Source organism: Leucoraja erinacea, chromosome 22 (genome assembly GCF_028641065.1).
Source record: "Leucoraja erinacea ecotype New England chromosome 22, Leri_hhj_1, whole genome shotgun sequence".
In the NCBI taxonomy this organism is placed as follows: domain Eukaryota; kingdom Metazoa; phylum Chordata; class Chondrichthyes; order Rajiformes; family Rajidae; genus Leucoraja; species Leucoraja erinaceus.
In genome coordinates, this window is record NC_073398.1 from 24,169,722 (window position 1) to 24,183,915 (window position 14,194).

Consider the following 14,194-nt stretch of genomic DNA (forward strand, 5'->3'; position numbering starts at 1 on the left):
ACAAAGCTTGTCACTTGACAGAGGCACCGCTGGTAGAGCTGCTGGCTCACTGCGCCAGAGGCCCGAGTTCGATCCATACCTCAAGTGCTGTCTGTGTGGAGTCTGTACTGGCCTGTGTAAATTGCCCCCAGTGTGTCAGGAGTGGATGAGAAAGTGGGAGAACATAGAACTGCTGTGAATGGGTACTTGGTGGGCCGAAGGGCCTGTTTCCATGTTGTATCTCTAAATTGAAAACTAAACTTGAGCTGACCTATCTCAGTATATAATTACAAAATATGATATTTTCAATTGTTAATGTGCTCATGTCATCAGAAGCTCTTTATCAGTTAAATGTTCATTCAAGTATTAGCTTTGTGGATGAAGAATATATCTGGATATGTTCTTGGATATTCTATTCTATAAATAAACTAACCATGTCTTTCTGAATCACTGTATGGTAATGCAGTGAGAAGTTCAGTTGAAATAAGAAAAACACAAAAAACAAGAAATTATTATTTCCCACTAAATTGAGTTAAAAATGCATATAGCAAGTGCAAAATTAGCAATGACAATAGCATAAGATGCATTTGTTGTGGCATATTCAATAACCTTTTAGAGAGCTCATTTGGCAAGTATTCTAACCAATTTATATGAAGTATAAAATAGTTAAGTTACTGAGGTCGTTTTAGTATTTACCAAGAAAATTAAAATAATGCAAATGTTGATAATCTAATATAAATATAGTGCTAGAAATACGGATATTGCCATGTATAGGGGAGAAAAGTATTGCAGAACTTTAGCCATGCACTTTTCAAACTACATTGCTGGCTCAAAGATGCACGTCCAAGGTGTCATAACTTGTGTTTTCTCTTTCCATTATCTAACAGGGCAGCATTGTTCAACCAGTTCCAATTTTAATACCGAAGATGAATCTAGGAAATGGAAATCCAGCATTTATTCCCCAAATGTTTGATTCTTAGCAATTGTCTGTCCTTGTTACAATTTCCTCAGGTTATATAGTAATATATTTGGGGACGAAGCATGACAGTACTTGTCCAGCCAATGCCCTCCCTTAATCTGATACAGCTGAACAGATAATGTGAAAGGGCTATTAACCTCCCAGTGAGTGAAGTATATCAGGATGATTAACTGCTTACAGATTTCTGCTGTTTGAATTTTCTTTCTGGCTGCTATGAATTCTGGTGCTTCGTGGTTTCTGTAGTTTCAAATTGCAAAAGTCTACAGGGCAATTGCTGAAAGACTGCTTGCTGACTTCAAGTTGCTTTGCAAAATCATTTGATTCCAGGCATTTAATGTATTAGGAGGCACTTGCCATATGTGAACTTGCCAAAGAAGGGGTTTAGGGAGCAATTATTCTACCTCAATAGAGAACAACATACAAGACAAAAGTGCATTGGCAAGGATATCTTCACATACCTTGCACCTGCTAGAACCATCAGAGTAGCATTAGTGCAGGGTTAGCATTCACATGGTGTAATGGTTGTGGAATGAATGAGTGAATATCTAGGGTGCTGATGGGTTGCCAATCTTTGCCTTGCTTGTCATTGAGCTTCTTGATTGTCCATGGAGCTGTACTCATCCAGCCAAGTGAAGAATATTCTATCGCACTTCTGATTGGTTCCTTGCAAGGTTTTGGTGTGTCAAGTGAATAATTTGCCCCTGGACATCCAACCTCTGATCTCCTTATGGCACAGTATTCCAGTTATATTTTTGCACAATGGTTGTGAACAATAAATCTATGATGGTAGTGCCAAGGGTGGGTGGTTAGACACACTCTTGTAGGAGTTGGTCAAAGCCTGTGAAGAGAGACTCGGAGACAGTGTTTCACCTTCTAACAGACAATTAAAATGAAAGTCAAAGTCAATTTTATTCGTCACATGCACCCGAAGGTGCAGTGAAATGAATTTGCCAGCAGCGATACACTTAAAAAGAACACACAATACACAATAAGAATTAACACAAACATCCACCACAGCATTCTTCAGCCAGTCCTCCTCCTTTGTTCACCCATGGTCGGGGCCATAAACCCTTCGTAGTCGCCGCTATGGATGGCCCGATGTACAGGCCCTCTCGTCGGGATGATCAAAACTCCGACGTCGGGACGGTCAAACACACTTTGGGACCGCAGCTTCAGGATGTTATAGGCCACAGGCCGGCGGTCGGAGCTCTTCTCTGGCGATCCCCGGCAAGGGATCCCAGACTCCGGATGGTAAGTCCACGCCCCGCCCGCGGCTAGAAGCTCCGCGGACCACAGCCCCATGATGCCAAAGTAACCAGGCCAGCAATCGGAGCACTCCTCTCTGATGACCCTCGGCAAGGGTTCGCCCGCTCCATGATGGAAAAGTCCACGCTGCGCCTACTGCTGATGCTCCAGGGCCCGTCTCCGGGAAAGGCTGCTCCAATCCAAGCTGTTAGGCCACGAGGGAGGTGACGTGGAAAAAGTCGCCTCTTCGTCAAGGAGGCGACCATTTCGCTTGGAAAACTTGCAATGCAGCGGTATGAAAATTGATTATTCGAACATTGAGTAACCATTGCTATCCCCCTCTCTCCGTCCCTCCCTCATCCTAGTTCTCCAACTTGTTCTACTGTCCTCTTGATTAAATATTACTGATTGTATGCCACGTTGTCATCTTCCCAATAGCTAGCAATGAACCATTCTACATTTCCTTATCACCTGCTTTAGCCTGTTGTTTTCACACATTGCCCATCCATATTTCTAGATTCCCTCTCAGTCTGAAGAAGGGTGCCGACCTGAAATGTCATCCATTCCTTCTCTCCAGTGATGCTCACTGTCCCACTGAGTTACTCCAGCAATTTGTGTCTATCTTTGGTTGACAGCATCTGCAGTTCCTTAGGTTAGGAGCAAGTCCTGATTGATATATATTTGTTCTTAAGTAATGGTTGTATAGTAAATTGAATAGTGACTGAGAACATTGGTGCAGGTGGTAGGTTTTAGCATTTGATATATGTAATAATGGAACTTGTGAACTTCCAGTACCACATTCAGGTTCCCTTGGCATGTCTCCTGGGATGGACCTCTATAATTAGCCGTTATAGTTTCTTTTGAGCATGTGTGGAGGGCCTTGTGTCCATCTGTGGATGCAGGTTAACTTTTTATCAATTTTTCACCTTCATGGCCAAAGCTCCAATTAAGAATTTGTAAACTTGGTAGTGGCCTATCCCATTTAATGCCATTCTTAATGGTTTTTTAGTCTAGAACAGCTGCGCTAAGTATGATTCGACTTCCTTTTTAAGTTTTCACATTGGCAATATTGGCTCCCTGGTGATGCAGCAGCTACTGAACAGTGTAATTAAGTCCAACTGGAAGCATAAATCATTAAATTAAACAGGCAGTATGAGGCTAGATTGCTGCCTGCATTGCAAATCCTATGTTTATTTTCTGGTGATGTTCACTTTTGGCTGAACTACTTGACAAATTGCATTGTATCATATGCTCCAAATTCCTCAGAAACAATTTCGATCTTTTATTGTGGTCCTAATAATAATAATAATAATAATAATAATAATAATATATTTTATTGTCATTGCACATAAGTGCAACGAGATTTGGATATGCAGTTTCCATCCGACATCATAACTTAAATAACTACTAAAATTTAGGGTTAGATACCCCGAGAACATGGTTTGTAGAAAGAACATTACAACAGTAAAATAGTCAAAACAGACCAAAGTGCAGATGTGTCTGTGTGACGTGACCATCCGAGGGAGACAGTCCGTGGGGGTGGGGAGCACTCAGCAGGGCCGGTTCAGAGCAGCTATAGCTCTGGGAAAGAAGCTGTTCCTGAGTCTGGAGGTGCAGGCGTAGAAGGCCTTGTAACGTCTGCCGGAAGGAAGTAGTTCGAACAGTCCTATACAAGGGTGTGAGGAGTCTTTGTGAATGCTGACGGCCTTCCTGAGGCACCGTGTGTGGTAGATGCCCTCCAAGGCTGGTAGCGGTGTTCCAATGATCTTCTGCACTCTGTGGACGACGCGCTGAAGAGCTCTCCTCTGCCTCCGTGCAGCTGAGATACCACACAGAGATGCCATACAATAGTATGCTCTCTGTCGTGCAGCGGTAGAAGGTTGTCAGCAGCTGTTGGGGCAGACCAGTCCTTTTCAATGTTCTCAGAAAGAACAGTCGTTGCTGTGCCTTTTTGACCAGCCCAGCGATGTTGGTGAACCATGTGAGGTCCTCTGAGGTGTGAGTGCCCAGAAACCTAAAGCTGGACACTCTCTCCACACTGTCCCCGTAGATGGAGATTGGGGCATATTCCCCCTTCTGTGACCTCCTGAAGTCGATAATCAGCTCCTTGGTCTTGGAGGTGTTTAGTGACAAGTTGTTACATGAGCACCAGTCCGCCAGGTTCTGCACCTCCGCTGTAGTTTGTTTCATCACTGTTGGTGATCAACCCGATTGCCGTTGTGTCATCTGCAAACTTGACGATGGTGTTGGTGTCGAATGCAGGAACACAGTCGTGTGTGAAGAGGGAGTAGAGCATGCGGCTCAGTACACAACCTCAGGGTGATAGTGGAGGACAGGTGCGGGCCCAGTCTCACTCCGTCAGAAAATTCAGGATCCAATCACATATCAGTGAGCTGAGGCCTAGCTGGTGGAGTTTGGTGGTGAGCTTGGTGGGGATAACCGTATTGGAGGCAGAGCTATAGTCTATGAAGAGCATCCTCGCGTACGTGCCCTGTCTGGTGAGTCAGGACAGTGTGAAGAGCCAGTGAGATGGCATCCTCTGTGGATCTATTTGCCCTGTATGCAAATTGATGAGTCCAGTGAGGCAGGGATGCTGGATTTGATGTGGGAGAGGACCAGTCTTTCCAAGCACTTCATTGGTATTGGAGTTAGGGCAACCGGGCGGTAGTCATTCAGGTTGGTGACTGTAGTTCTAAGTCTTGTAGTTCTAAGTCCTGTAGTTGAACTTAGCAGTTGGAGGCCTAATGGAAAACATCATCCATCTACATCATTGATGCCTTTCCTGAATCTACTTGCACAATCCATTTTTAATGTTGGCTAATATCAGACTCCACATTTTTAACATTTTGTTAAAAAACAAGTTTCTTCTGCCTTGTGTTTAACATCATTTACTTGTATTGTTCTCTGAACAACATTCATCTATCCACTACATGTTCTTCAACTACTAGAACCTCCTTTCATTTACACAACCCAATCCCTTTTTAATTTAAAATTCATATATTCAAATCAGCCTTGAAATCCTTGTTTGCAAACTTGCATATGCCTCAGCTGCTGTAACTGATGTTCGGGTTGTGTATGAAATTGGCCCATCACTTGCATGCTTATTTCTGTCACTTACGTTTTGTTCTGCTGATGATCTGTGTAGCAGAATATAAAGTTAAAACAACTTTTATTCTGTAGTTATTGATGCTCAATACCATGAACAAATGTATATGTAGGGGAGAGGAGGTTGTATGGATTGGTTGAAATTGTTGCATTTTAAAAGAAATCCTTTTGTCTGTATCCCATTCTAGTCATTACAAATAATGTTAGCAATACTACTAATCCCACACAAATCCCCCCTCTTCATATTATCCTGTCAACTTGGAGTTCTATTCCCTTTTCTCTTGTCTTTAATTTCTTATTTAATACACACTATTCCCTTCAGCCAATTGATGCAATTCTGATTTCCACATCCTTAGGATTCTGTGTAAAGATATGTTTAATAGAAATTCTATGCGCCACTTTTATCATAGAATAATGGGTTGCACTAACTTGTAGAAGATACTATCAAATAAAAAATTGACAAATTGCTGAAGATTTAAATACTAAACCTGGGGGCGGGGTAATAAATGTAATTAAACAAATTGGATTTAAGAAAGTACACAGGCGAAGAGGAGTGTAAAGAAGCATTTAAATTTGGATAAGAATTCCAGGTTATTCAGCACAAACAATGTGACGTCCTGGCCTTTAAGGGTGATGTGGAAAGAGGCGAATAGATTCATCACCTGCCAGCAGAATGTAGAGTTATTGGGTTTTTGGAGCTGAATGATGTTATGAGGAGAATTGAAGATGAAAATGATCATTTTCAATTGTTACACAAGGATCTGGAGTAGTTCAACAATGAAAATCTTTTTATAGGACAAGATGGACGTACAGGGTTTTGGGTGAGCTGATGTTTACAATGTGAGACCGATAGGAGGAAGATTAGGTAAATAGCAGTTTTAGTTTGTCAATGGTACCCCAGATCTTATTAGAAACATATGAATACAAGTAATGCAATGGCAGCATGAGGGAAATCATGGATAATAAGAAACTGGATAATTAAGGACTCCTGTCTTAATCTAATCACAGAGTAATTTCACTGTTAACCGCTTATCCAGAAGTCTTCCTAATCATTGGGAAATTAATCTAAAATGGAATGTTTGTTTGTTTTAGGATTTCTGCATTGATTCAGATGCCATGAAGCTGTTGTCCAAAATATAATAGTTGATGTGAATTAGGACATTTTTGTGAGTTAGGACATGAATAGCAATTTTTTTAAGTGACTGTACTAATGGAGATTAGTAATGCAGAGGGGATGAAAAGTTACATTATGAGTAGCTAGAATAAGGCGTTATCATTACAGGCAGATCAGTCATAATCTTAGTTGAATGTTGGGGCATGTGGATGGGGTTTATTATCCAACCCCTGCTCCTAATTCACATGTTTATAATCCAGAATTCTATGCTTGATAAAGACATTGAACAATTCTCAACTCACTTTTTACTCCAAGGTGTTGAATGAAAAGACAGAGTTACCACCGTGAACTTCACTGTCTTACTGCAAATTTAATTTGAAGTCTTGGCTGTTAATGGCACATGGGAGGGAAGTTATTATGCTGCATACATTTAAGCTCTTGACTGAGACTGATGAATCGGCTCAACCTGCACCAAATTGAACAAATTTATGAATACACACTGAAAACCAAGCTGTCAGAGGTCTATTTTCAGCTGTATTTCAATAATTTGAATGCTAATTAGGGAAATGTTTTTCTAAAATGGTGCACTTTATACTAACAATCGGTCTTTTATATTGAATTGAATTTGTTTACCACATAGTGTACAAAAAGTCTACTCATATTTTGGACAAACAAAAGGTAGCTTTTGATGGTTTTTTTAATGTCTAAAGGTTGGCAAACATAAAATAATTTAGTTAATGGTCTTGGGCAATTGAATATCATGTTATTTAGGATGCAGGTTTGAAGACCACAAAATGTACTGTTATCAGAGTCTTTATAAAGCCTTTGTCTATAAGAGCCCAAAAGACTAATTTTGGAAAGGAAAGCTCATTTCTTGTGGCATTGGAATCAAAAATAAAATTTTGTGTACCAGTTTATTAAGCTTTCTTCACCATAATGGCCCCTGGATTTATACCTTATGGCAAATTTACCTCCCCGTAGTTATTTTATTGCTTTGCTGTATTATGTTAGAAATATGGTAAAAATGCTCTAGCTTTGCATGTTTGAAGAATAGGTAAACAGTACAGACTTGCAGTTAGTATTGATAAGTAACCGCACAAAGTTTTATTTAACTTTGCTAATAATGTTAAATCTTATTGACAATAGTTTGGATTCGAATGCTTTTTCTCTTATTACTCTTTATTTCTCTCCCACTTCTTTCCCCTGTTGGCTGTCTTACCGTTTCCTGACGTTTCCCCTTTTCTGTAAGTTTTTCTTATTTCATGCCCTGCAGATACTTGCAAATATCTTGTTTCTTCATCTTGCATATTTCTTTATGAACTTACTTAGATTGTATTTGTTTTTTTTACACTGGGGATAGGTTGGCAGGGCATTGCATTCACATTCGGTGTACATTTTATATTTGTTTCTTAAGTTTCTGGCACTCCATGGTGCCTCAGAGACACGGAAGGGGTGTCATTAGCAGGCCAGGGGTGTATTTGGTTCAATAGTTGAGCTGGAAAAACGGGATAATCCAGAAAGGCTCTGGAACGGAGGGTGCTGGAAAGTCTGTGTTCAAACTACTGTTATTTGAGTCAGCTATTAAAGTGAGGCCTGCCTGTCATCTTGGCTGGACATAAAATTTCTTAATTATTTTCAAACAACACTGGAATCATCCTATGTTTTGGGAAAGAATGTATCTTTAAATTTGTGTAATTAAAAGTGAATGTCTAGTAACTTTTCTTGTTGCATGAATTGGTTTGCCTTGTTTTCCTGCACTATAACTGCTCTTTGGGAAGTACTCGATTGATTATGATGGGGCTTTGAGGAACCAGATATATATTTTGTTTACATTATAGTAGGATGCCATTTAGCCTATCATATCTATCTCAACAGTCCCATTCCTCACATCCAATTAATCTATTCTCTTTCTCTTGATTCTCCAACCACTCACTTATACTAGAGGTAATTTACAGTGATCTATCAACCTAACAACCAGTAAAAAACGAGCTGTTGGACGAACTCAGTGGGTTCATGCAGCGTTTGTGTAGGGAAATGGACAGATGAGGTTGACACATTTCTTCAGATGACTGATCAGAAGTTCCTCTTGCAGTTTGTTTTTTTCATTCAAGATTCCAGTACCTGCAGTCTCTTGTGTCTGCAATCTAACAACCAAGGTGTTTAGTTTAGCTTAGAGATACAGCGCGGAAACAGGCCCTTCGGCCCACCGAGACCACGCCAACCAGCGACCCCTGCATATTAACACTATCTCACACACACTTGGGACAATTTTATATTTACACCAAGCCAATTAACCTACATACCTGTAAGTCTTTGGAATGTGGGAGGGAACCGAAGATCTCGGAGAAAACCCACGTGGTCACGGGGAGAACATGCAAACTTGCAAGCGCTGTAAGACAGCAGCTCAACTGCTGCGCCACTGTGTCGCTCATGATGTGTAAGGAAACATGAGTACTCGGGGGAATTCCATGCAGTCACAAACAGCAGTGGAGGTCAGGATGGAACCCTATCACGAGATTGTGAGCCATAACCTGTTATGAATTTTAGAGACTCCTATTTTGAAAAATAGATTACAACTAATGATTAACAAATTGGTAACAATATAGTCTGTCCGGCATAGGTGTTTCCAGGTGAAATTTCTTAAACAATAGGGCAGATATGCAGCATGGGTTCCAAATTAATAAAGGAACTTGGGCCTATTTTGATATCAGTTTATCAATGACACAAAAATAATTCAGCATAACAAGAATAAATTGGCAATATGATAAATTATCAACCATTTTTTTCCCTTTCGTAAGTTAGATAAACAAGAAGTGAAGTTAATGTACCCCATACTCCCTCTATAGCTGGAGAACAATTTAATGTTGTGAGGGGAGTTGTGAGATTAATGATGTCTTACTTTACATTTTATTGGTCCTGCATAACTATCTGCAAATAGTGGGAAGTAATCAGAAAGATATGGAAAAAAAAATCACCTTGATCTGAATAGTGAGGGAATTCTATTAGCATGAAGGGTCTTCCCTTAGAATGTCTTGGAGAACATAAGTATGTTAGCATTTAATCCAATCAGTGCCTCAGTAATGTGGAACTTGAGAAGTTATTTAATTAAAATTTGGGTTAATAGTTTTCCATGTTTCACCAAATTTAAATGCAGTGTATTGAGTTCAATTAAGGGTTTTCTGTATAAAAACATCCTATTCTGCCGTTTCTTCAGCAATAAGTCACATAAAGTTTTGAAAGAATGCTATTTTCACAGATCTGATCAAAATATTTACATCAATTAATTTCGGCATTGGTACACCCTCTATTTTTGAGAGCGTGACTTTATTCCATTTCAAACTTAACTTTTGCTGTGCATCATTTATTTGAGCGTATTTTGCCATTAGATGTTATCTTGGTTAAGCAGTGAAATGTACAAGGGAATGTTTGTGCAGGAATGGAACATAGCTTCACTTTGGAGAGAACGGCATTGTCTGTCATATTCAGATGCTGTGCCAGTTTCTAGTTCAAATGAAGGGCTTAAATCACAACTTATATGGTAATTCAGTCATTATAGTTCTCAACAGAGTGGTAATTCATTGCAGTGCTCTTGGTAGTCTATTCCAAACATAGGTACCTACCTAGATTCTGAAAAAGGGTCTCAACCTGAAACGTCACCTGTTCCTTCTTTCCAGAGATGCTGTTGTCCCGCTGAGTTACCCCAGCATTTGTGTCTACCTTCGATTTAAACCAGCATCTGCAATTCTTTTCTGCACATTGGTACCAACCTCAACTTTACCTTAAAAGCAATATTATTGCGCTGTTCTGTGCACATGTTACAAATCACTTGCCTTCTTTGGAAATCCACCAGCAATGAATTGCCCTATTACTTTGTGTACAGAGGCTGCACAGGGGCTAGTGTTGGAACAGGTAGGTCAAGTGGTGCAGCTACTTAACATTGAAATGTGGAGCTCAGAGCTGCACTCTGTCCAGCAACTGGGGGCTGAGTGACCACATTACTTGTCCAGTGCCAGCTCTCACAATCTCTCCAAATCATGCCATGGCGCAGTTCATTCCAGCTTCATGCCAGGTTTCTGCCATGGCAATGCATAGCAGAAGAGAGGATAGGGATAGGATGAGGGGTACAGGCCTCATGCAGTGCCAGTTATTCATTTTATTCTATAATAACTTAATTTATCACGGATTCCACTAGATCTCATTCCTGGAAATACATCCTGCATTCCAAGTGAGATAATAATGTAGTTAGACACAAAATGTTGGAGTATCTCAGCGGGACAAGCAGCATCATTGGAGAGAAAGAATGGGTGACGTTTTGGGTCGACACCCTTCTTCAGACTGAGTCAGGAAACAGGGAAAGTGGAGATATGGAAGGGTACAAAGAGAATGTAAGATGTGAAAACGATAGATCAAAGCAGTTTTCTGTCGTTTTCACACATCTGACTGTCTTAAGAAGAGTCCTGACCCGAAATGTCATGCATTCCTTCTCTCCAGAGATGCTGCTTCGGTGTAAACCAGCAACTACAGTTCCTTCCTGCAATTTGGGCAACTTTGATTTGTGAATTTATCAAGTAGAATCTAATTTAATTACTGATTTATAATATGTAAATGCTGTTGAGTTCATGTTTTTTTTTTTGTGTGGTTATTTTACAGGCTTTGTGGATGCACTTAGATGTTTGCAATGAGCACTGTGGCTGGCATGCCCCAGTGTTTTGGATGCCAATGTGTAGGACTCCGTAGAAGTCGACTTTATCAGCAGCGAACGTCATGAGCATAGTGATTCCAATAGGATTTGACACAACGGAGACCTCTTATTTGGAAATGGCTGCTGGCTCAGAGTAAGATATTTTATGGTTGATATTTATGTTTTGTAAATTCAACAATGTTCACCCCCCATTATGAATGATTTAAAATATTAACCAACTTTGTACATGTGAGACAAGTCCTGTTACATTTTTCTTTAACGTAATTTTGGATTAATAGTTTCTACAAAAAAAATTGTGTTTTAAAGAATTCGTAGACAAATTTTTTAATTGACTACTGTCTTTAGTTCATTATTGCTGGTGCCATTTAGAAACCTATCTTAATCTCTTCAGTATGGACTGCACCTTATTTTGTCCTTTTCCCATAAAATACATTTATCAAGTGGAAAGTGATGAAGTCTTATTTCATGCATTGGTTACTTGAATGGTCAGGCATTGCATGAATTCTCATTGTTTGTATTGAGGACGGGCACTTCTACTGAACTTTAAACTCAGCCTTGAACCAATGTACTTTTTTTTAATCAATACTAGAGGAGCACACAGGTATCTGGAATAATGCAGTCAAGCCCAAAATAGCTGTGCACTTGAGTCCAAAAACGTTGAAATGTATTTTTCAAAGGGTTCTTGCAAGTAATGTTCATAGATCCCTTCAACTCTGCTGGTCCATTGAAATTAAGCAGCAGCAAGCTTGGAATTAAATAGGGTGGTGGCATAATACTGTAGTTAAGGTGGAAGCACAAATAATTCTACCTGGACCCTGAGGAAAGCATCCAAGCCCTCCAGATTCAGAGTAAAAAAATGTTTAATAAGCAAAGAAATGGTATCTACTGGCCAGAGAATACTACAGTCTTGCCCTCGAAGGTGAGGGATTCCTCAGGAACATTACTTATGTGGCTCCCCATCTTTATTGGTGTAGTTATCCAGGGTTGTAGCCTAGCAAGAATGGAATGAGCATTCCATGTAACCTTCTTGCTGGACAGGGTAGTGGATAAAATGTGCCAAAATATTTGTCAAAAATGTTCTCCATTGCTTTGCAGGTGCTCAATGTATTCCATTTGAGAAACACAACCCCTTTTGAATCCAATTTTACTATTGTAAATTATGTCATTTCCACGATATGCATACAGATTTTTAAATAAGAAAATGTTTCAGTTGGATGTTATAATTGACATCTTATTTACTGCAGGTGGAAATGGTATCACGCAGAAGAAACTCTGCAGTCATGATCTATTCAAAACTTATTTTATGTTTACTCTCAAAGGTTATCCTAATTCCTACAAATAAAAATGTTGCATGCTACATACAGTGTGCTACAAAGCGATGCCTTGTATTTGTATTTGCTTTGTATGTCGGGCGATGTGCTTTGTACAATAAAGTAATATCAGTGTATGATAGGTTCAATAATTCCATCACATCTATACTGAGAAGAAAGATTGAGGTCAAAATAGTTCATTCCTTATTACATTTGTCAAAAGGAAAATTAAGTTATTAATCTAATTAGCATTATTTCATTTGAGGCATAAGTCTGATGGAAAAATCAGAGCAGTAGTATCTTCCTCCAATTTTAATTATTTTCTTGTGATATACAAGGCCATTTAGCCCATCACACCAGTTCATAACAGTAATCTCTTTCTGCAAGTATTTTTCACTATAACCGATTCTCCTCATGTTCCCATCAATTGCTGCCAGATTCTTCTGGTCACCTACAAAATTGGGGACATTTATATGGCCAATTAACTTAACAATCAGCATGTTTTTGGGATGTGGAAGGAAAAAATCTGAGCATCTGGGGGAAACCTTGCGCCATCACAGGGAAAACATGCAAACTCTTCACTGACAGCACCAGAGATTATTGATCCCAGGTTGCTGAAGCTGTGAGGCAGCAACTCCACAAGTTTGTTCTGAAATTGCCCATCCTAGGAAGTAACTTTTCTGCAGCAGATTTTGACAATTTTTATTCATTTGAACAATTTAATTAGATAATACCCAAAATTAAGAATTCTAAGGAATTTAAGACAATCGGTTTATGCAACCCGTTCATATAATTTAACCCTTTATACCCTGTAATTACGAACGTCCTGACGTTGTATAGATAAAGGCTCTTCAATCCACCATGTTCATGCTGACCAACATTTAATACCAGAAAACAACATTCTGGCAGGTAGGTTTGGTACTAGAATAGAATAGAATGCCTTTTATTGTCATTCAAACAGACAAGGTTTGAACAAGATTTCATTCCTACATTCCTACAAAAAATAAAACCCCAAGACACACACTTAACACAATTTACACAAACATCCATCCAAGTGAATCTCCAACACCTCACTGTGATGGAAGGCAGAAGTCTTATCTCTTCCCTTTGTTCTTCTCCCGCGGTCCAGCAGCCCAACTACAGCATCGAGGCGACTGGGCCTCACGATGTTAAAGCCCCCGACGGGCGATGGTAAGTCCCGCGGCCGTTTTAAGCCGCGTCGTGCGATGTTAGGCCCTGCTCCGAGTCATTTAAACCCCGCGATTCCGGCGGGAGAAGTTGCCATTGCGGGAGCTCCGAAAAGCGGTCTCCCACCAGGGACCTGCGAGCTCCTGATGTTCCTGTCCACCGGGCCTGCGGCAGGAGCCTCCGAAGCTCCGAAGTCGGGTCGCAGCTGCACGCCACCACAGCTCTCCCCGCTCAGATGTCGGCCAGCTCCACGATGGCGAGTCCACAGGCTCCGCGACTGGAGCCCTCAGGTTGCCGCCGGCTCCATGATGTTAGGCCCAACGACACCGGAGACCCAACAGGGAAAAAGTCGGGTCCCCATACAGGGAAGAGATTAAACGGTCCCCCCCGCCGCACCCCCCACATATACACAGCTAAAAAATAATAAAAACTAGAATCAAAAACATACATTTAACGGGCCAAATTTTTTAAAAAAAGACAGACGGACTGCAGTCAAGCCGCTGCCGTACAGGGTGGGTTTAAACAAAATAGTGGGGACGTGGGGTCAACAACGTGGAAGCATAGGCGTGGAG

General features: G+C 40.4%; 1 protein-coding gene across 7 annotated transcripts in view; it reads left to right on the forward strand.

The window, feature by feature from the left end:
- Nucleotides 1–14,194, forward strand: part of kmt2e (lysine (K)-specific methyltransferase 2E) — a 98,046-nt gene that overhangs the window by 4,762 nt on the left and 79,090 nt on the right. For all 7 annotated transcript variants that reach the window (XR_008725239.1, XM_055653177.1, XM_055653176.1 and 4 more), the window contains exon 2: nucleotides 11,073–11,257. Coding sequence is in view for 6 of the 7 variants with exons in the window: in XM_055653177.1 (XP_055509152.1) it covers nucleotides 11,187–11,257 (71 nt within the window). In the remaining variant the exon portion in view is untranslated. The remainder of the gene's footprint in view (nucleotides 1–11,072; nucleotides 11,258–14,194) is intronic.